Genomic DNA, 22066 nt, shown 5'->3' on the forward strand with positions numbered 1-22066 from the left:
CATGAATACAATGGGAGCCAGGCTGTTTGAGACAGGGGAGGGAGAGAGACAGATGGGAGGAAAGAGTTAAAGAGGTGGGAATAGAGAGAGAGAGAACAGATGGAGGAAGGAAGGGGAGACTTGAAGCAGCTTGTAGGGAGGGAGGTCTTGGGCTTGGCCACCTACAGACTGGCTCTTTGTCTCCTGTGGAGGAATCCCCATGAAAAGGGGTGGGGGAGGAATCCCCATGAAAAGACAAAGGATGTATGCCAGCCAGAGGGCATGCATGGTCTTGTCAAGTTACTTTTGAGGGGGGGGGAGATGGGGGACAGGTGAGCTGCTTTTGCTTTTCCAGTGGCTGTGCTTCTGGATCTTGTATGTTAGAATAGGATCTCGGGAAGAGACACGGTTCAAAAACTTCAGGAAAGTAAGTGAAAGTTGGATTTTTGCTGTGGGATGTAATTTTGATGGAAGTCTTTTCTTGATGTTTTCTGTTAGATGCACACTGCTCTTTCACAGTGCTGACATATTGTGGACTTTGAAGAGTGAGATGCTTTCTGTAGCTCAGGCAATTTTTTTGCCAGCTCTGAGTTGAGAAATACCTGGAGATTTTGGAGTGGAGCCTGAGCACATTTCCGGTGATGTCAGGAGGAGTAGCATAAATAACTTATGCAAATGAAATATGCTACTGAGATCCTGGAAAGCTTTTTCTATGAAATGACCCCTGTGTGCCTCAAGTTCAGGACACAACAGTTTGTTTTTCAAAGGGGTGGGGAAGTATGCTGTAATTTATGATGGTCTCTTCTATGCTGCAACCTCACAGAGAACATATTACATTTCACTTCTCAGCTCCCTAAAACATAATGTACATGTGCAGCAAATACATTCCTATGTGACATAAATATAGTTCCCTATTCTGAGGAGCTGGGAATGGGTTCATGTGTACATCACATATACATTCTGTGGTAAACGCTGCCACATACTTTGTGGTCCTAACAGCAGTTTATAGTATTGTCACAATCTGTGTAGTGACTAGGCTCATTAGGTCATTAATCCTGTCAAAAGATGTCAAAATCCTACCTCCTTTCCACCATTTTCTTGTACTCTACCCGTGCTAAGAAACCACGGCACATAGCTTGTGTATTTGTGATCAGCTGTGCCAACTTATCATCTCTCATCTCCTCTAGAGTGCCCAGAAGTCCAGCTTTGAAGAACACCTGGAGAAGTAAAATATTTGAGAGTATTGGCCACTGTTCCAGCAAAGCCAGATATTTTGTTCTTGTCCCCCCAGAATAATTTTACCTTGGTGTGGCCAAATTTATACTGGGTGTGATCAATATCAATGGATCCAAGAAGCTTTTCTGAAGCCTTCTTGCTATCAATGAACTGTCCCTCTGGGATGGCACTTGCATTTAAAACTTTGTATCTGTTTTAGAAAGTAAAATATGATGTTCATCATTCAACGTCATAAATATAAATACCTAAGAAAACACTCTCCAGGATTAGACCAAGGGTCTATCTTGTCCAATACCATGTTACCAGCAATGGTAAGAAATGATTGATGGCAATAAACATCAAAAGAAAACATGGTCTGAAAGCAAACCTGAAGAAGAGTAATTGGTAAAATCTTACTGGTAGTGATGAGACTGTTATTTTCCCCGTGACTCTCTGTACTAGGGTTTTTTTTTTTTAAATTAAGTTATGTGATATGGCTTTAAAAATGGTTGTGTACTATGGTTTTGTGTAAACGCCTGCTTGGGACGGGTGTAGCTTGTCCACTGCTGTCCCTCCCCCTTGACTTGAACATTTGCATCCCTGGCTAGTGCCGCCTGGACAGAGAGGAGCCGGGGCAAACATATCCATGGCTGCTAATGTTATGAATGCCACTTTCCCTGTTAGGTTATTTTGTCTGCACAAACTGTATAACCTCTATGAAACCAGAGGGGGTGAGGTTCACACCAACTTGAAACGACCCAAATATAAGGTTAACTGTAGGAGCAGCCTGACCTCTGTTTGAAGTCAGCATAAATGATTCTGCTGGGGAACCCCTTCCTGCAAATCCTGATGCCTTCCAGCACTCCGTTACACCTCAGCTGATGCAAGACAAGCTCGTGTTCCATGGCACCTTAGAAAACAAGTATGAAAATACAGGATATACTATGGGGTAATATATATATATAGCTTCTTTTAAAAATCAGAGTGAAGTCTATAGCTTACCAGGCGTTTTGGTTTCATTGGGAATGAGGCAGCGCACAAAATGAGGGTGAGTGCACCTCAGGTTAGTCATCAACTTGTTCAAGTTTTCCTGTGGTATCATAAGGCAAGGTCTGGTTAATGAATTCCATGTCTAAATATAATATCAGGAAAAAACAATGCACAGTAAAACTCCTAAAGTGACCCGGGTACTCTGGTGGCATCTGTTCCCATGAATACTTTCTATTGGCTTTTTAAAGTTCACCAGGTCTCTACCCTGAGCGGTAGAAGATGAAGATATTGGATTTATATCCCGCCCTCCACTTCGAAGAGTCTCAGAGCGGCTCACAATCTCCTTTCCCTTCCTCCCCCACAACAGACACTCTGTGAGGTAGATGAAGATATTGGATTTATATCCCGCCCTCCACTCCGAAGAGTCTCAGAGCGGCTCACAATCTCCTTTACCTTCCTCCCCCACAACAGACACCCTGTGAGGTAGATGAAGATATTGGATTTATATTCCGCCCTCCACTCAAGAGTCTCAGAGCGGCTCACAATCTTCTTTACCGTCCTCCCCCACAACAGACACCCTGTGCAGTGGGTAGGGCTGAGAGGGCTCTCACAGCAGCTGCCCTTTCAAGGACAGAGACTCAGAGCGGCTCACAATCTCCTTTACCTTCCTCCCCCACAACAGACATCCTGTGACTGGAGGGACTGGAGAGGGCTCTCACCGCAGCTGCCCTTTCAAGGACAACCTCTGCCAGAGCTATGGCTGACCCAAGGCCATGCTAGCAGGTGCAAGTGGAGGAGTGGGGAATCAAACCCAGTTCTCCCAGATAAGAGTCCACACACTTAACCACTACGCCAAACTGGCGGTAGAGTTGGCCACCTTCATGCTTGCTTTGTTAACTTCCCAAATGTAATCACACCATGTGTTCTGTGGGGCATGCCCATGAGAAACTTAAGCTGGGCTACAAAACTCATTGCATTGCTGAAGGGCTAAAACTGCCATACTGAGTATTCTGGAGATAGGAGGAACCTTTTTGGATCCTTACATTCTTTACAAATTGGTCAGGTTAGATACCATCTGTGGCTACACAACCAGACTTTTAAAAATAAGACATTTTAAGCAAAGATTTTACTGTACCCTGAAGAGAGCAGAGACGGTCTGGAAGGAAGAGCCTTTCTTCTTGCTACCCTTCTTACTACCACCACCCTCTGAACAATAAAAGAAAATATCACAATTTAAAAACTCAAATTTCAGTTGTTACTCTGCCACAGAGATCACCTCAAGCAAATTCTTCTCTGCATTGTCAAGTACTTGCTGTTGGGAGGTGACATATTTGGGACAAAGATTACACTACATATGGATCGAGTGATCCTCAGAGAAAGGGAGTGGAAAAATTGTCGTAAAGGTCAGTTTCATTTTGCCTAAAAATGATTTAAACTGCATATGATATATGATGCTTAGACATAAAAACTTATGAACCTGAGCCCCCATCCTGTCCTATTTCCAGGGTCATGGTCCTTCTCAAATCTTTTCCAGTCAATGAAGCCAATTTTATACTTAAAATCTCTCTACTCAGTACACAGAAAAATCCTTTTCTGAGCTGGTTGATTAATCCAGGGCAATGAGACACTAATCCTGATTAATTTTCCTTGCCAGTCTTATAGCACCATTGTCCAAAAGGATTAACTGAGAGTATAAAAGCAAGAAATGTAACAATTGCCACATCACTAAACCTTCTAACTTGATTTATCTGCCTTTGTTCTTGTTGAACTGTTTATTCAATGAAGATGGGACAAAAGTGAGACAGAAATTGTAACTAAAAACCAGAGGATCACACTGCCAACCCTTATTAGCTAGCTCAGCAATACTGATCAGCTGGGACTGCAGTCTTGTTCCCATGTTACAATGAACACACTTATATCCCGCTTCTATATAAGAGCCAGCGCACACTTCCTTTACAAGTGAAACTGGGTAACAGCACCTGGATAAAGAAGGGGTTCAAGTGCTCATTCTATTGTACATGCATTTAATGTGACAGAAGAATTACTGATGCGTATTTTTTAAAAGAAAAAATCAGGTGTACAATTTCTACATGTCTTCACGATAACTTGTGAACTGAGCTTGATTCGCTCAGAGAACAGAGAAGCAGAAAGTATTGCTACGTAAGTTAACTGTGAATTTAGTTATTGGTTGAAGTGCCATAACACCTCATAAAATGGAAGTAACTGATTAAGGTTTTATTTATAAAATAAAGGCACAGGAATTACCAGCTTCAGCAGGACGATCAGCATACAATAATGCCAGAGTCTTCATGGATGACTTCTGGAACAGCCCCACAACGGTTTCATTCAGGGGGTCCTTGTTCTTATCCAGCCAGCCAGAGATGTTATAATCCACGGTGCCAGCATAGTGCACCAGGGAGAAGTGGGCCTCAGCTTTGCCTTTGCCTGGTTTGGGCTTCTGGAAATTGTTAGATTTGCCAAGATGCTGGTCATAGAGCTTGTTTTTGAAAGACGTGTCAGTTGCCTTGGGGAACATGCACTCTTCCTCTAGGATGGAGAAAATGCCCATCGGCTACAAGAAACACAGAAAAGGACAGAGTTTGCACCCATATCTTGCATAGGTACATCTGAGCAACTGGCTTTTAAATGTCATATTAATATAAAAGGAAAGCTTTAATTGCACAGTATAAAGCACAGAGAATGATTCCTTGTTGATATAGCCAGTTTATGTAGACAAGCTACTGGCTGAACAAACAAGGGGTTTTTTTTGTAATTAGGAAACATTTTCTACAAGTTTACATTAATACTGCAAAGCCCTTTCAAAAAATATGGAAGGTCAATGGATTTAGGACTCTGATTAGGATTGCACTGCGAATGTACTGTTCCATACATGTGAAAAAATCTACATTTGCCCCCCTAGTCGGAATAAAGAGGCTGACACAGAATATTGGGAAACGGGCCACTTTATTTGATTAACACAACTAACATGGCAAGGGCAACCTGCGCTGGGACAAGCCCTGGGGTCTTCCCCAGACCCCGCCAAGTCCCACGAAGGGCGAGTCACCCTGCCCCCAGCACAAGCCATAAGGTTCTGGCTAATGCCAGGCCGGCCAGGCCAAAACTCTCCCCTAAACTTCTGCCCCGATACCCAGAAGGGGGCGAATTTAGGAGGAGGCACGAATACGATCTGCATTATACAGCATTGAGCCGTAAAGCCCATCTGCCGCTCCTGCGTATCGACTGCACGAACAGGTGCAGCTGCCTGGGTGCTCACCTGCAAGGTATAAACCCCTTGCACTTCTGCCAAGTGACCAAAAATAAATAAATAAATAAACCCCACCCCTTTACCTAATAGCCACACCACTGTCGGTAGTACACGGTAGGCGAAAAACACCCCACCACAGGCCAATCAGGTGAGATGAAAAAATTCCTACCTGGCCCCTAACAAGACGACCGGTTGAACCTGTACTACACAGGGTGGGTGGGTGGGCCGAGAGCGGCAACAAGACTGAGTTGGGAGGGCGGGGTCGAGGCTACAAACAGCCCCGACGCTCCGCCCGACTGCCACTCCCAGATGGGCGGGAAGCTGTAGCGCAGCCTCCCCTCCTTCCAGGGAGGCAAAAAGCGGCCCCGTGGCGCGCAGCCGCTTTGCGGCGCGGCCTGGTCGGCGCCGAACTCTGTGAGCAGGAAAATTGCTTTCCTTTTGTGGAAGGCAGAAATATAAAAGAATACAGGTAATCCCTTATTTTTTTTTTATTTTGCACTATTAGCCCACATCACTGTTTTTGCTTTTGTTTTACACCATCATTCCATTATTATTATTTTTTTAAAGGATGATCGTTGGGAAGTTGGAATGACATGTAATTTGCTAAATTATGATACTAAACAAGTCCTTCAGAAATATTATAGCACATTTAGGGTATGATTGAGTTTCTCTGTCATTTCTTATGCCATGTATGAATGCTGATAATGTGTTCAGAATCATATTAAGAGTTTTTTTTATTTTAAAAAAGACATGTGGCAATGATTTAAGCACATTTGCTTAGAATTAAATTTCATTCATTTCAGTAGAAGATACTTCCAAACATACGTAGTTATAATTGCAGGTTAGAGTATTGTTATGTCAGTATTGCTGAAAGTATGAGCATAGTTTTCCCACATTAAGATCTACTGAATGAAATTGTGTACAAGATTAGTAGGTTCTTTTTAAAAGACCTTCTCAATGAGCTCAATGCAGGCGGCCAAGTCCATTCCAAAGTCAATGAATTCCCATTCAATCCCCTCCTTCTTGTACTCCTCTTGCTCCAGCACAAACATGTGGTGGTTGAAAAACTGTTGCAGTTTCTCATTGGTGAAGTTGATGCACAGCTGCTCCAGGCTGTTGTACTAAGACAATAAAATGAGAAACAGTTATAAGAAACACAGGTCAGTACTGCTTGCTCTTAAATTCCATTAATCATTTCAAGGTAAACAAAAAAATGTGTTGTGCTTATTGGGATGTGTGTGTGAAACAATCCTTGATCGTAGGGAAGTGACGTCATTGAGGTCAGGACTGCTTGCTTTTCTTATTGGGATTTGTGTGTAAAAGTAATCCTTAATTAAGAGGAAGTGACGTCATTACGGAAGATGGCTGCCTAAATCGACAGCTTCCCTCCGGCACAGCAATTTTTGCCTCAAAATGGGTAGTAGGTTGTAAGCAGCAACTTTAATATAAATTAAACAGCAAGTGACAACAATTAGGAATCAAAAGGGGATTTTGGTAACCCATCCCAAAGAAATCACAGAAGCTTTTCGCTCTTTTGATAAAGATTTATATCACTCAGAAAAACCTTCAGAACAGAACATACAGCAATATATGCAGTATTGCAATAGATGGAAGAACAGAAGCAAATAGTGGAACAACAAGTTACAAAACTAGAACTGCCAAAAGTTATTTAAAAAAATAAAAATGGGAAGGCTCCAGGGATGGATGGATGGATTCCCAGTTGAGTTTTATAAACATTTTGGAGAAAAAAATTGTCTCCCATGTTGGGTAAGTTTAATGATATACTAAACAGAGGACAAATACCTGACTCTTGGAACATTACAAAAAGAATTACTATTCCTTAACCAGGAAAAGATATATACTGAATTCTCACTAACATTGCTCCACCCCCAGATGATTAGGGCCAATTTCTCACTAGCGTTGCTCTACCCTAGGCTTCTGTTTTCCCCTAGCACACGTGATCAATTTCCCACCAGTTGCTCCGTGGGTGCATTTTGATGTGTGGCTCCCTCCAGTTCCCCTCATGGTTTCTTAATCCTTAAAAGGCAGCATCCCAAAGCTGCGAGGGGAACTGGAGGGAGCCCTAGGTCAAAATGTGCTCGTGAGCAACTGGTGAGAAATCAATCGCTTGTGCTGGGGAAAAACAGAAGCCTGGAACAGAGCAACACTAGTGTGAAATTGGTCCTAATCTCCTCACATTTACCAACGTATTTCTTTACTAAATCAGGATGCAAAAATCTTTATTAAGGCAATTAGATTAATTTCATTTATTGCTAAATATATCCAAGAGGAACAAACAGGATTTATTAAAGGATATCATGTAGGTGATAACATAAGGAGATTGTTAAATATGCAACATGCCCAGAAATTTTAAATCTCTTAGTCGATTTTATATATTGATGCAGATAACACCTTTGATGGATTGGAATGGCCATTTCCTAAAGAGTCTTTTGAAAGCAATGGATTTTGCACCAAACTTCTGTAGAATTACACATTCATTATATTCTGATGCAAAAGCTTTTGTGTGTTAATAGGTCCATATTGACACAATTTAATTTGACAAGAAGCACAAGATAGGGTTGCCCTTTGTCACCCATGTTGTTTGCATTATCCCTTGAAGCTATAGCTAATATAATTAGGTAACATAATATTAAATGAGTTTGAATTGGACAAATGCAACACAAAACAGAATTATATGCAGGACATCATTTTATTTGTAAGCAATCCAGAATCTGCTTTACCTAAGATTATACATGAATTTATTTTCTTTGGTGCTTCTTCTGGTTTTAAGATAAATGCTGAAATTCTTAACATGCTCTATCACAAGGTTTAATAGAAAATGTGAAATGCCATTTTTTCTTCAAGCAAGTCATTGGACACTAAAATATTTAGGAGTGAGGATTACAACTCAGTTATCACAACTGTTTGGTTATAATTATGGCTCATTGGTGAAACATATTAATAAATAATTGAAAGACTGGTTTAAGTTAAACCTATCATGGCTTGGGAAAATGGCCGCAGTTAAAATGATGGTGATACCCTGCTTTTTATATTTGTTTCAAACTCTCCCAATAATGATTATAGATCAATGTTTTGCAAAACTAGAAGAGAAAATGTTTAAATTTTATTTGAAATAATAAGAGGTCCAAGCTAGTATATAGAAAGACAGCAGATGGGAGAATAGCGATGCCAAAGTTGCTGTATAATTATGCTGCATCACAGTTGTCCCAAATATTAAAACAGGGAAAGACCAGGTCCAGCCCTTTGCTGACCAGAACAGAGCAACTTCAAGTCTCTTTGGAAACTATCCTATGGCAAGCAAAATAACAAAGAAGCCTATCATTATATAATAATTTAACAACTGAAAATATGGAATAAATAGAGGAAATATATATCTCCAGGAATCTCACCATCAATTTGGTTTCCACAACATCAGTTATTTTAAGGCAAATTGTTACCAAGTATTGATGCATTGATAAAAGCTGACCTTAAAAGATTATTGGATTTGTATCGGCATAAAAAAATTACTCAGCCTGGATAAGATCCAACAATTGACAGGAGATGTGAAATTGCCATGGTTGGAATATTTACAAATACAAGAAATTATGAGAAATAATGATTTGGAACAACTACAAGATACCAGATCATTAACAGAATTTGAGAAGATATTGTAAAATGCTGAAAAGACCAGTAATGGTATTACTTCGAAATTGTATAACATTCTGTTAAAATAAAGACATCATATATGAAAAAATGTGGAAAACTGCTAAAATTGAAAATAGCAGAGGAAGATTGGCAGACAATTTGCCTAAAAGCTTCCAATATATTATTATGCATTAATATGAAATAAAATTATTTTGATTTTCTCAGTTTTTTTTAAATTTAATCCTAAGTAAAATTAAAAATACATACAAGACTAGTCAAGAGTTATGTTGGAAGGGATGTTCTGAAGTTGGTACATATTTTCACACCTGGTGGACCTGTACTGAAATACAAATATTCTGGAGATTGTATGGTCCAATGGGCTAAGAATGTGGGTCATAATATCATGCTAGAAGAATGGGAGAGGTTATGGAAATTTAACATTAAACTAACTATATCAGCAGCCTTTAAGGAAAACCTGTATAAGATGTTTTATAGATGGTATGTAACTCCACAAAAACTCTCTAAAATGTATTCTAATATGTGTAATAAGTGTTGGGAGGGTCTTTCCATACATGACATTGATGTTGCTAACACTCTTGCAGCAATATCCGTCATAAAAAACACATTTGCACCTTTGACCTGCTCCTAAGACATTTTCCAAGGTATATTTGCTCAATGCTTATTCCAGCCAGTTTCTAGTTCCTCTTTTCAACAGCTACAGCAAAGTGAAGGATTAACTTCCTCTTTTCTTACTTTTCACAATCTAGAAGGATTATTCACTAGCGTCTAGCAAGCACTTTCAAAATCTCTTTGACCTTTTGTTTCCTTGCCCTTGTGCCTAATTGATGGTTTTCAATTTACCTTATTTAATATCATTTTATTTCAGCCCTGCTTCATTTTTGGAAGAATGATGGCCAATCATCACATTTTTGGAATAAAAACCTCTAAATTGGGAAAAACCAAACACATATAAGAATATTTTTATATTGATGTTATTAAAATATTTGGCAGTAATGTGAGCAGGTGTGGGGGGGAGGGACAGAATTGGATATTTGCAGTGGTTGTAAATTTTCTTGTTTTTCTGTTTATACTGTTAATTAAAAATAAACATGGCAGACGGCATGGTAGATGTGCCCACTCAATAAAATGGATTTAAATGTCTAGATTGTACATGGAGAATCTGAATGGACTAATACTGGTGCTCCAAAATAAGCCTTGATTGAAAGTGTATATTCATCCCTATCTGTTTTAAATGTAATGGCAGCATCACTCAAGCACTTCTTTAATGCCCATTTCCTTTCCATTTTGAGCATGATAGCACCTTATCAAAGCCTTCCAATGTGCCATCTAATTTTTGCAATTATGGCATATCAATTCTAAGCTGCTTATACTTGTAAACTTTTCTAATCAGTCAGTTCTTTTTCTACTCGTGTTTTACCAACAGAAGCTTTGAGGCTTATACTCAGTACTCTGAGTTGATAAGGATGCATTTCAAGAGAAAGATCCCAGAGAACAAGTGAACTAAAAATATTCAAGTCCCTAGTACCATGTTTTGTTTCCTTACATCAAAGATCTCAAAGCCAGCAATATCCAGCACACCAATGAAGTATTGCCTTGGTTGCTTGGTATCCAATTGCTGGTTGATACGAATAACCATCCACAAGAACATCTTCTCAAAGACAGACTTAGCCAAAGCACCAACAGAATTGTACACCTAAAGAAGTTGAATGAACAGGAAACAGAAAGTTAGAATACAAAGTGGATGGGTAATACCTCTGACAAATAATAGTTAATAATGTGGCAACTTCAAACAGCAGATTTTATTCCATAAATCATCACCTGCTGGACGGTTTGGCCTTTGGTGACATATTCATTGCCGACTTTGACTCGAGGATAGCACAGAGCTTTAAGCAGATCGGCTGAGTTGAGGTTCATGAGGTATGCAGCCTTGTCAGCAACTTAACACAGAGATGACAGGAAGAGATTATCAACACATAATAGAAAAACAATGTTTCTAGACTATTTTGCATTTTCACTTGCAGATGTTACTCTTCATAGGTGTTATCTAGCAGCAATATAGCTTTCCTGTTCCTTGTATTTGGGTATATTTCAATTAACAAACTGTTCATGCATAGATTTGTGTAAAATGGTAACACTTACAAATCCCACCACCTACAATCAGTTAAGCTTCCTATTTGCAGAAAACCTGTCATTGTAACTTTGAACACTCATTATACCAGAGATAATGGAAGGTATGGATTACCCTTGGATATATGGATGTAAAATGCAGAAAGAAACTTGATCTCCCATCTACACATTCATTTTTAAGCGTGAACGAGATTTAATAAATTTTAGACTTAAACCTATGCCTTCTAAATCCCCCCTCCCCATTTCTGTCCATATTAATTCTTATAGCTGAACTTTTAGTTAATGTTGTACGGTTAAATTGAAGGGCAGCACACAGAGAAGATTAGCATGGCCCCTGTGCAAGGATGACATGCAAATCTGTGAAGCATTCCAGAACAAAGTTATAGTAAGCTACATTACCATATGGGGCTGTATAAAGCACTGCGACTCTGAATATAAAAGTCTTAATACATCCTGCATATTATATTAGGTATCTCGGTATGATGGGTACCATGTTATAATATAAGTGGGAGATGTGAAGTGGATTTAACTAGTACCTTCAGTGCCGTCTGGCTCAGCCTGCTCTTCCCGCTGCTTCTGCTTGAACTTCATGTTCCCGTAGTGCATCACGGCTCCTGTAAGCTTGTAAATGGCTGTCTTTTCCTCAGCAGTGAAACCCAGAATGTCGATGGCACTCTGTCAATTGAATTAACAAGCTCTGTAAGCGAATATGCTTTAGGGAGACACTCCAGAAAGTCAGTTTTGCACATTACTTACATCTGTGGCCATCAGCTCTTCTTGATCATCTATGCTGGCAACAGTAATTTCTCCTTGACTTACAAACGCAAAGTCATAAGGATTGGTGGTAATCAGAAGCATCTCTAAATGAAGAAAAGAGCAAGTTCATTCAATATTGCTTCATTTTAAACACCCAGTTGCTGCTGCTAAGTAAAAAAAAAAAAAGGGGGGGAGGGGGGCAAATATGATATTTACCAATGAGTTCTGGCTTCTTGTTGGACATGATCTGATAAAAGATGTGGTAACTTCTTTCAGCTTTTAGCTGGAAAGTAACTCTGGACTTTTCCAAAAGATCTGAAAAGAAAAGAGAAACAGAAGAAACCAAATAAGAAGCCAATGGGACAGAAATGGGATAACTGCATATCAGCAAAAAAAGAAAGGAAAAAAGTGGGCCGTCGGGAGGGGGGCTTACATGTCTCAATGTCAGCAGAAGCCAGTTTTCCTGTGGTTCCAAAATGAATTCTGATGAATTTACCCTATAGAACCGAGAAGGCATGTCATTATATGCTCTGCTAAAGACATACTGTAGGAGCCCACTAGACTTTCCAAAAGGCAGGCCAGTGCTCAGACGGTGCAAAAGACTTACAAAACGTGAGGAGTTGTCATTCCTCACAGTCTTGGCATTTCCAAAAGCCTCCAGCAGGGGATTGGCGCTGATGATTTGATCTTCAAGGGTCCCCTGGAATGTAAGTATTATTGTCAATTTGTCTGTTTTCAGCTGCAGAGCAGCTGCATAACATCATGTGTCATTGGTTACTGGTTAAAAAAGCCACATGCCTGCATTTTGCCAGGTTGGGGTGCTGCCTCTTCCTTTTTCTTATCACCCGTGACTGCAATTGTTGCAAAGTACTGGATGACACGTTTCGTGTTCACAGTCTTTCCAGCGCCAGATTCTCCGCTGTTGATCAGAAAGGAGAAAACCAAGTGAGAAAGATAATACGTTTCAGTGCTTGAGAATCATAAAATTGAGATTTCCTTATATACTCTGCAGTCTGTTATGTCAGTAACTTTATCCCCTATTTACACTACAGTGACCACTGGTTTTATACCAGCTTAACCTGCTATGGCAAAAAGTTGGGATTGGCTGCAAGGATGCTGCATGCATACACACAGTATTAAACTTTGTTGGTCTTAAAGGTGCCACTGGACTCAAAACTTTGTTCTCTTGGGAATTCCCTCTTAGAGATCACTGGACCCTTTTTCCCATCCAAGAATCTCTAGAACTACAGAATGGCCCTGTTCAGACCCACAGTATAATCAGATGTCGCTGCTGTTTCCTTCCGGATTTAAAGTGGCTGATCAGACAGCAACATCTGCCTCCCGGTATTAACTCGTGGTAGCCCCCACCACCACCAATCCTTCTCGGAACCGGATTATTTTGTTACCTGCTCCTTTGCGGTGTTTTTTGAGTTCTCTGGTTTCACCTCATAGTTTTCTCCATCTGGAGAGTTCTGCTGCGATATTAACCAACTTCTGGATGTCTGAAGGCAAAAGGAGCCTCAGACATCCGGTTTATGGTCGCCATTTTTTTTTTACTACTTAGCGACATGTGCAAAACCGCATATCCACATCATGTTTTAACCTATGTGCATGTGCATATGTGCAGATGCACATAATGCATGTGTGCACATAATGTGCTCATGCACATAATGCGTGTGTGCACATAATAGTGGAAGAAAAAAAGAACTGCATAGTGCCGTCATGTGGACGGCAGAAGACAGTTTCACCGCGGAGTGATCCTAATTGCAGTATGGTAATCTGATCAATAGTATCCAGAACAAAGATATTCGGAACAGAACCGGGTCAGTTTAACACGGACTCAACATGCTGTGTGAACAGGGCCAATGAGTCTTAACCAAGTTTAAGTATATATTACAGCTGTATCCTAGGCTAACAATGATATCATGATACTTTTCCTAACACAGTGATAATGCCTTAGGACAAATTTCAAGAAGGTAGGATATACAAACATAAGAAAGGATGCTTACGTGATCAGAATTGACTGGTTCTCCCGATCTAGAAAGATGAGGAAACAATTATTTTGAATGAAACAAGATGTTTTTGTATCAACACAGTGCAGGTGAAAGAATGAAAAATAACATGCAAATGCTAAGATCTGTGAGACAAAGCAACTTCCCGACCCTTTCTGTTTCCCTGAAGGGGTTAATATGGATGGTAACAAGCTTAAACTGTCTTGCAGGTGTTGTTAATTGGTTTCTTGGCCTGCATACCATCTTCAAGGCCAACGATGGAAGCCTGGTACTTGTGGGTTCTCTGGAGAACTTGTGATCTGGGATGGGAGGGAGGAGGTTGAAATTAGTGAGTAATTTTCTAGAGAGTTCTCTTGGGGACATTGGATGTCATTATTGCCTGATGTCCTGGGCCAAAAAGAAGGGAGGCTAGCTGCGATTTTCATGGACTATGAGCTAAGACCATGACTTGCAATTGCTAGAGACATAGGTAACACTGACTCAAGGCCTTTCCTTCAAAACTAAGGTTTGTGCAACCTAACATAGTTCTTACTAGTGTTAGGTAGTTAAAGCTAGTTTTGTTGTTTTGTTCTATATGGTTTCAGAGTAATGTGCAGGCAATATTAATTCTTTATTAATATCTTTTGAATAAACTTTATGATTATTTTAATAACAACAGCTTGATTCTTGTGTTCACTTGCCCTAGCAACCCACAGGGTTGGCCTTGTGTTTCCTTGGCAAGAACTCTACAGCCATCCAAAATATATTAGTGGCAAAACCTCATTATTTAAAATACAGTACTCTACACTTAGAGTGTTGGTTGAAACCTATGAAAACAAGGTTTGCCCAGTTCCACATCCACTTAGATCTTTGTTTATCTGGTAACCAGGCATTTTAGATCAGAGGGAAATAGAAGTTTGCCCAGACAGATGGGAAAATATAATACCAAGGCAGTAGACAAGTGGAACTAGAAAAGAAGACCGGAGGGGGGGGGGGGTAGCTTCAAGACTGCTACATGTTGTTTACATAGCACTATGAAAAGTGCTTTACAATTCTCTCTTTTATCCTCAAAATGGTTGTCTCAGGAAATTAATAACAATGGAATTTTTTTTTTAAAAAAAGGCATTTATCAAGCAGCACTAATCCAATATGCAATTATATATGAGTATATATACCTAAGGGAATCCCCCAGAGCTACTTTCTGCTCTGTTCTGTATTGGAGGTCCCTTGCTAAGGTCCTGTTCTTTTTGTGTGGTGGTTGCAGTCTTCCAGTATGTGTCTTAGTATTCCCCACATTATTCCCCATAAGTAAGTAGGAAGGCCATGTCTCTCACTTTGGTAGGAGACCTCCCACGCTCTGCCCATTGCTGCTCAGCTGGGCAGTGAGAGGGAAATGGAGGAGGTATTGATGCCACACCAATATTATGATATTTCTGGCATGACCCCAAAAGAGAAACCAGCAGTTATGCAAAGCTTTCGTTAAACCATAGAATTTTGGATAAATGCTAGAGCATTGTCCTACATGATGATGTCATATCTGTATCATGCTGGAAGTGCTGTTTCTCTCTCTCTCTTTCACACCCGCACCCACACATACCCACACACCATGTTAAAGCTCCCATTCTATAAGTGTTCTTTCTCAGTTGAAATCAATTAACAGATATGTTATGGAAGCTACTACACTAAAGAGACTCAGATCCCTTGGAGATAACAAAATCAAAAATATCGGTCTACTCACCGGTTAGCATGAACTGATAGGCATTATCGGAGATGGAGAAGATGTGCGGAGGAGCCTCTTGACGCTTTTTGCCCCTGTAGGCAGACACCACCTCAGCATTGTACACTGGCAGCCACTTGTAGGGATTGACGGTGACACAGAAGAGGCCTGAGTAGGTCTGTGAAAGTGAAATAGAATAAATAGCTTAATTTAGTAGTTCATTTAGTAGTTCATTTTAGTTACATTTTTACTCACATATGTATGAGAAAATATATGGCGAAAAGTTTTTAATTTTGTGCAGAGCTGGGTTTACATCTTCTAGAAACCAGAGCCTGGATTATGGCTTTTAAAGTCTGGCAATTATAATTCATTAATAACATGTTACTTTAATTGAGTACTAATTGGATTCTCATTTTTATATAAATTAATGGGATCTTGATCTTGACCAAAAATATTTGTAGAAGCTTCAGTAATTAATGGATTAATTACATCAATATAACTAATTCTCAACATGGACCCAGCTGTGGATACTAACATTTGGAGATAAGAACAATGAACAGACAAACACCTTTCTACAATTTTAGGCTTGCAGAATATCTAAAAAAACCCCTTAAAATTGGGGGATTAACTCCCCCCCCCAGCCCCCCCCCCCCCGAAGCAGCGTGTAGCTTTAAGAATGAATGCCCTCTGAGATTTCAGTGACCATATTGTGGGTTGCTAACACAACAATATTGGCAGCCATCAAATTCAATTTCTGACAGGAAAAGGCAGGAGACCGTGTACTTTCGTGGGCTGCTTTGGCCCGGTGGTCCACACATACTCCTTTCCCCCCGTTCCAGAGGGGAAAATCATTGCGATTAGACTACTGAACAATATTATGCTACACAAGTTAGCTAGGCCCAGCCACAGTCTCCTCACAATTTGCACAACTTGGATGGGCCCAGCAGTAGCCACCATACAATTCACCTGAGCAACTTGCTACCACACAGTTTTTGCAAGTTGGCTAAACATTTCCAAGAGTGAGGATGCTAATGGGAGGGAAGGAGGGTACGCTGAAAGCTACTGTGGTATAGTAGCTAGAGTGCCAGAGTAGGGTCTGGGAGAAGCAGGTTCATATCGCTACTCTGCCATGGAAACGTCTTTGGTGGCCATGGGCCAGCCACTGTCTCTTAGACTAATGTTGTTGTGAGGCTAAAATGGAAGACCGGATAATGATGTAAGATGCTTTGGCTTTGAGGAGAAAGATGAGAAATAAATAAAGTAAGTAAATAATAAATAAAGCTGAAGACTGGTGGGCAGATAAAAGAAAGACTCATTGGTGAGTGGGAAGAAGAGAAGGACAAAGAGAAAAGCGACAGGATATAGGAACTTCCAGGAGGACAGAAAGAGGACACAGAGCGGGGAAGGAGATACAAAGAACAATGAAGCGAGTCCCACAAATCCTTGCAGATTCCCTACTTGTGTTGCAATATTATATCTACAGCAAGTACTTGGAACACATTGAATAAATTGAATATTTTTGGACACTTTAATAAGATGTTTCTTCAGTGATGTGCACATACATAGCGGTAATGAGTTATTTCTTTGATATGCTATCAATTGTCTAATATTGATTTGTTTCTATTATAATAATCTTGTATTAGGCAACTGTTACATTTTTGCAGTTATTCCCACTGGCAAAATGAAAAATGCTGAGATCACAGGCAATTATACAAACATTGGGGTAAGTCTAGTAAAACAGACCTGACCCTTGGTTTCTGGAGTGGAAGAACTTTTTAACCCCACCTTTGTTCTTCCATGTATTGTAGAGGCAGTAGAGATTGTGCTAGGACTAACAATGACAAGGAAGTATAAAGCAGGGGTGGCCAATGGTAGCTCTCCAGATGTTTTTTGGTTACAACTCCCATCAGCCCCAGCCATTGGCCATGCTGGCTGGGGCTGATGGGAGTTGTAGGCAAAAAACATCTGGAGAGCTACCGTTGGCCACCCCTGGTATAAAGCATTGTTCACTGAGCATAGTAAGTGGAGGGCGGAGTGGGAGAATTTGGAGAGAGTCGTTGAGTCGAGGGGAAAGAATGAAGCATGGTATAGTGATATAATGGGGTTGAAGAGTTCTCAGTCCTATTCAGTTCATCTGTCAGTATTGTATAACTACTTCATAGATGAGTTTGATCCAGCCTCTGGCCATGGCATTCAGATAGCAGGATGCGGAGATTCTACATATACAAAAGATCTCTAAAAGAAAAAGACATAGTGCTGCATCCATCCCAATACCTGGACCAGCTCCATTTCTGCAGTCTCCAAGATGTTTCAGGTTTGTCAGAAGTGAATATTTAATCCTTATTGGGTGTGGGGGCTGCCATCATCATGTTGCAGTCCAACTGCTTGGATGAATTTGGTGGGAATGTCATAGATTCCCAGCCAATGGCTTTTGGGGTCAGTAGATCCAGGAAGCCTGTATAGTTTACCCAGCCTAATCTCTGTTGGCTTTTACAATTTGACTACTTCATAAAGGCTGCAGTGTCTCTTTCCCAGAGCAAACACATAGCCATGAACCACAATTTGTCTGGGATCACAAGTCAGCTGCATATCTTAGTAGCTATAGAACAGCAAGACTGAGCTACTTATTTTACAGTATTTTAATTATATGCTGAAAATGAATGTCTAAAAAGCACGGCCTCTGTAACAGAAGGAAAACATTCTTTCAAATTTAACCATAAGGATAGGAGCCTTGAGGATATAGTTGTTTCTTCATCTTGGCTCCAACTCAATGCATAGCTACGTATCAGACTACACTGCGACTTTACAGCAATTAGTCACCACATCCAAACTATAATGCACAGAATTATTATTAATTTACAGAAGCATTATGAAGAATCTAAGTAAATCAGAGAATCCCAGGATTCATCACGAATTATCTATGCAACTCTATATATAATCTTTCAGATTTGCTTGTACAGAAATCCATCCCTTATGCTAAGGAATGGTTAGCAGGGTATAGAAAAAGCCCCAAATTGTAACTCTCAGACAATGAGCAGCCTACACAATTCCAAAGAGAAAAATGTCATGTTCCTGATACTTAGACCTTATCTAAAAGCATAACATTGCTTTAGAGAAAGGCAAAATGTTTTGCACTCACATAGATCATCCAGGCTGCATAACGCTCTTTGAGGTTATAGAGGACAGCAGGTTCATGGAGATGGGTCATCATGGCCATGTCCTCAATCTTGTCGTATTTGGGAGGGTTCATAGGGAAAACTTGGTCGTCCTTAACAGTCACAGACTGACAAAAAACACCAGTTTATATAAACAGTGTATATCTTTATAGAAGGAAGAGAGGAAATAATTTTGACAATTCATTGTCCATCTTATACTCACTTCCCCCTTTTCAGTCTTGGCTGTGACTTTCCCACCTTCCCTGCTTGTGACAGTTGCCTTTACATAGGAGATCTTGGGGTCCACCACAAAAACAGAGTTCTTTGCATCAAAGGGCTTGTTCTGTGCCTCGATTCTCTCCTTTTCTGGTTTGCGGAGGAAAGGGGCAGCTGGCCCGAAGACTGCCATCTCAGCGTCAGAAGACATGGCTTCAGTTTAGAGGAGGTGCCTCAGCAACAATCACTAATAACACAAAAAAGGTCCATCAGGTCCTTGGAGTGACTGAAGGCCTCCTATGATACTGATTCAACTTTCTTCCGCAACTTTCCATCAAGTCTATCCTATAATTTATGAGTTCAGAGAACCTGTATGAATATAGAACTCCTAGTTCCAAGTATTTCTGATCTGCATACACAAATAAATTATATATGCATACGCAAATACATTATCCTTCATTGAAATAAAGGCCATACATGCAAGAGATTAACATGCACATCTGAACAAATGAACATAGGTGGAATGCATATTCGATTCTTTCACAGGGAATAATGTTTTCATTTTGTCATTTCCCAAAGAATTTTGACATTCTGTTCTTTTTATCGGTATGATATTATTTATAATTTCTCTTTGAGGAGATGTTTACTCTTTTCTGTATTTCACGTCTGTAGAGCTCAGCATCTTTTGTTGACATTGGCATACATTCCATAGTCAACAATGCATTGGTCAAATATAAATAATATAAGCAGGATTCTATAGTGTACTGAGAATCCAAGGGGGAACTTAATGCCAATTGACCTTGTGTTTAATAAAAGAATGCAATAGACCAGAGATTAAAAAAAGGATGAATAATGCTATGGAAGACTAAAAAGAAAAATCATCTTCCAGTCTCACGCATCTATTATCCTTTTGGAGGTTTTCTAATGCTGTTGCAATATTTAAAGGGAAAAGGTAAAGGTAGTCCAGTTGTTTCTGACTCTGGGGTGACGTCATTTGAAAGTTTAAAATTTGTTGTTTCATATTTGCCAAAATAAGTCAAAATTTCAATTCAATTATTAATTCCATAGGTGTTAACCTTCTGATTTCCAAATTACTTTAAAAAATATTTTACCAGTGATGGTATTTATTTAAAACTATGTTTGGCTATTCTGTGGGAATTAATATATTTGCATCTTACCTCAATTTGCAAAAGGGGGTTCGTATGCCGTCTTGAGACTGGCCAACACTGCAAAATATTTTTTTTAAATGGTGAAACTAATTTTTATTGCAGTCAAAAACCATCAAGAATAAATTCTAGACAAGACATGGATGGAAGCATGCAACAGCAGCTTGGGATACCCATATAATAAATGAGTCCCAAAGGTACCGCAGTGCAGTCTTCCAGGCCTCTGCCAGGAGTCTCTTTTTTTTTCTCCAGTTGACTTACCTTATAGCTCTAGCTAAAGAGGAGGCAGATGAAAGGCAGGACAGATTTCAGAATGACTTATATAAGGTCTGTCAGCAATAGCCACTCCTCTGCCACAGTCAAATATTTCTGGCAAAGTATTGTTTGGCAAAGTTGACTGCAAGCATGATTCTTACTCATATAATCCATGGATATATTTAGAATAGAAAAATTCGAGTCACTGCATTCCTACAAGCACCTCTATGACTTCTAAATATATTTTACGCAGCCCATTGACTTTTTTACATTTTTCAATTTAAAATATTCAAATATACACAACTATTTACATGCCCAGAATAAACTGAACTGGCTATTTTAAAGTTAGTTTATGTTAAAGCATTTTCTTATACACATTGAACAATGGAAAAGAAAGGAAGAAATTAAATTTTATTTTTCCCCTTCCATACTTGGGGGGAGGGAGTGGGTTAAAAAAAATTATCAGAATATTTGTAACCACATTTTGCTATCTCATAGACCTGGTTTCCAGCATTTAAACACACACACACGCACACTCCTCTTTGATGGGACTATGTAAACTTGTCAACTGTCTGGTAAAGAGCTATGATCATAGGTACTTGTGAGCAACAGGAGATTAAGATGGCATCCCTTCTATGATTACCACTTTGGACAAATCCTGTACTCATAAAAGCCTTTAGACCATGATGAGAATTTTGTGCTCTGCAACAGAATCCAAGTGAAGCCTTTAGAAGGAATGGACCTGCCCTATGCAACAGCAAGCCAAATGTACTTGAAGCACTAGTGATGGAGGAATGAATGACCTTCTAGTTAGGAATAAAGGTCTGTGGTTCTCAATTGCTACAAGTAGGTATTCCATTTATTTTGGGAAGTTCTTCTTTGCAGATCAAATTCCCCCATGCATGTCCCTGCCCCCTCCCAAGAAACAAGCCTGTGAAAACTTCGGTATGTCTCTCCTGTCTAGCTCAGGGCCTATTCAATCCCTTTCCTTTTTCAACATTATAATGTAACTGACTGTGCACTCTCAATCAGTTTGTGTTACTGTAGAAACTCCAGGAGGCTATAGTATCTCCACTGTTAGAGTGGGATTGGGTGGAGAATTTTTGTCAGTTCCTCCATTCTTCTGCTGACCTCCAGCTCCTCCTCATGCTGAACAAAGCAGGAGTTAAGTTGCACCTTTAAGACCAACCAAGTTTTATTCAGAACGTAAGCTTTCATGTGCTCTCTAAGCACACTTCATCAGACGAGGGAATCAGGTATTGTGGGCTGACATACAAGCAGTTTGTTGATTAAGTATGCAGACTGATCACATGGTAAACCAGTGCGGCTTAACCATTTGGTCTGGATACCCATAAAAGGTAATAAAGTCCTCTGCCAATTGGTGTTTCTGTAAATCTAGGTGAATCACAAAAGGACGTGTATTTCCTAGTTGGAGTCCACCTAATTTACTTATCAGCATCATGTGATCAGTCTGCATACTTAATCAACAAACTGCTTGTATTTCAGCCCACAATACCTGATCCCCTCGTCTGATGAAGTGTGCTTAGAGAGCACACGAAAGCTTACGT

At 39.9% G+C, this 22066-nt stretch overlaps 1 protein-coding gene and 1 non-coding gene across 2 annotated transcripts in view; one reads left to right on the forward strand and one right to left on the reverse strand.

Annotated features, from left to right (window-relative positions):
• Positions 1-20330, reverse strand: part of LOC132581920 (myosin-4) — a 45542-nt gene extending 25212 nt beyond the window's left edge. Inside the window, exons 1-20 of the mRNA XM_060253389.1 lie at positions 20256-20330; positions 19085-19324; positions 18846-18989; positions 15728-15884; positions 14008-14035; positions 12797-12917; positions 12606-12698; positions 12432-12495; positions 12215-12313; positions 11999-12102; positions 11779-11917; positions 10934-11052; positions 10659-10808; positions 6400-6570; positions 4450-4756; positions 3320-3390; positions 2197-2284; positions 1987-2104; positions 1282-1405; positions 1060-1196 (exon numbers count right to left, since the gene is read on the reverse strand). Coding sequence (XP_060109372.1) covers positions 1060-1196; positions 1282-1405; positions 1987-2104; positions 2197-2284; positions 3320-3390; positions 4450-4756; positions 6400-6570; positions 10659-10808; positions 10934-11052; positions 11779-11917; positions 11999-12102; positions 12215-12313; positions 12432-12495; positions 12606-12698; positions 12797-12917; positions 14008-14035; positions 15728-15884; positions 18846-18989; positions 19085-19288 — 2438 coding nt within the window. The 5' untranslated portion in view covers positions 19289-19324; positions 20256-20330. The remainder of the gene's footprint in view (positions 1-1059; positions 1197-1281; positions 1406-1986; positions 2105-2196; positions 2285-3319; positions 3391-4449; positions 4757-6399; positions 6571-10658; positions 10809-10933; positions 11053-11778; positions 11918-11998; positions 12103-12214; positions 12314-12431; positions 12496-12605; positions 12699-12796; positions 12918-14007; positions 14036-15727; positions 15885-18845; positions 18990-19084; positions 19325-20255) is intronic.
• LOC132582024 (U6 spliceosomal RNA) lies at positions 11513-11621 on the forward strand. The gene has a single exon (XR_009556159.1). It is a non-coding gene; the product is annotated as a U6 spliceosomal RNA (small nuclear RNA).
• Positions 20331-22066: the final 1736 nt, after the last annotated feature.

Source organism: Heteronotia binoei, chromosome 13 (assembly GCF_032191835.1).
Source record: "Heteronotia binoei isolate CCM8104 ecotype False Entrance Well chromosome 13, APGP_CSIRO_Hbin_v1, whole genome shotgun sequence".
Lineage (NCBI taxonomy): Eukaryota > Metazoa > Chordata > Lepidosauria > Squamata > Gekkonidae > Heteronotia > Heteronotia binoei.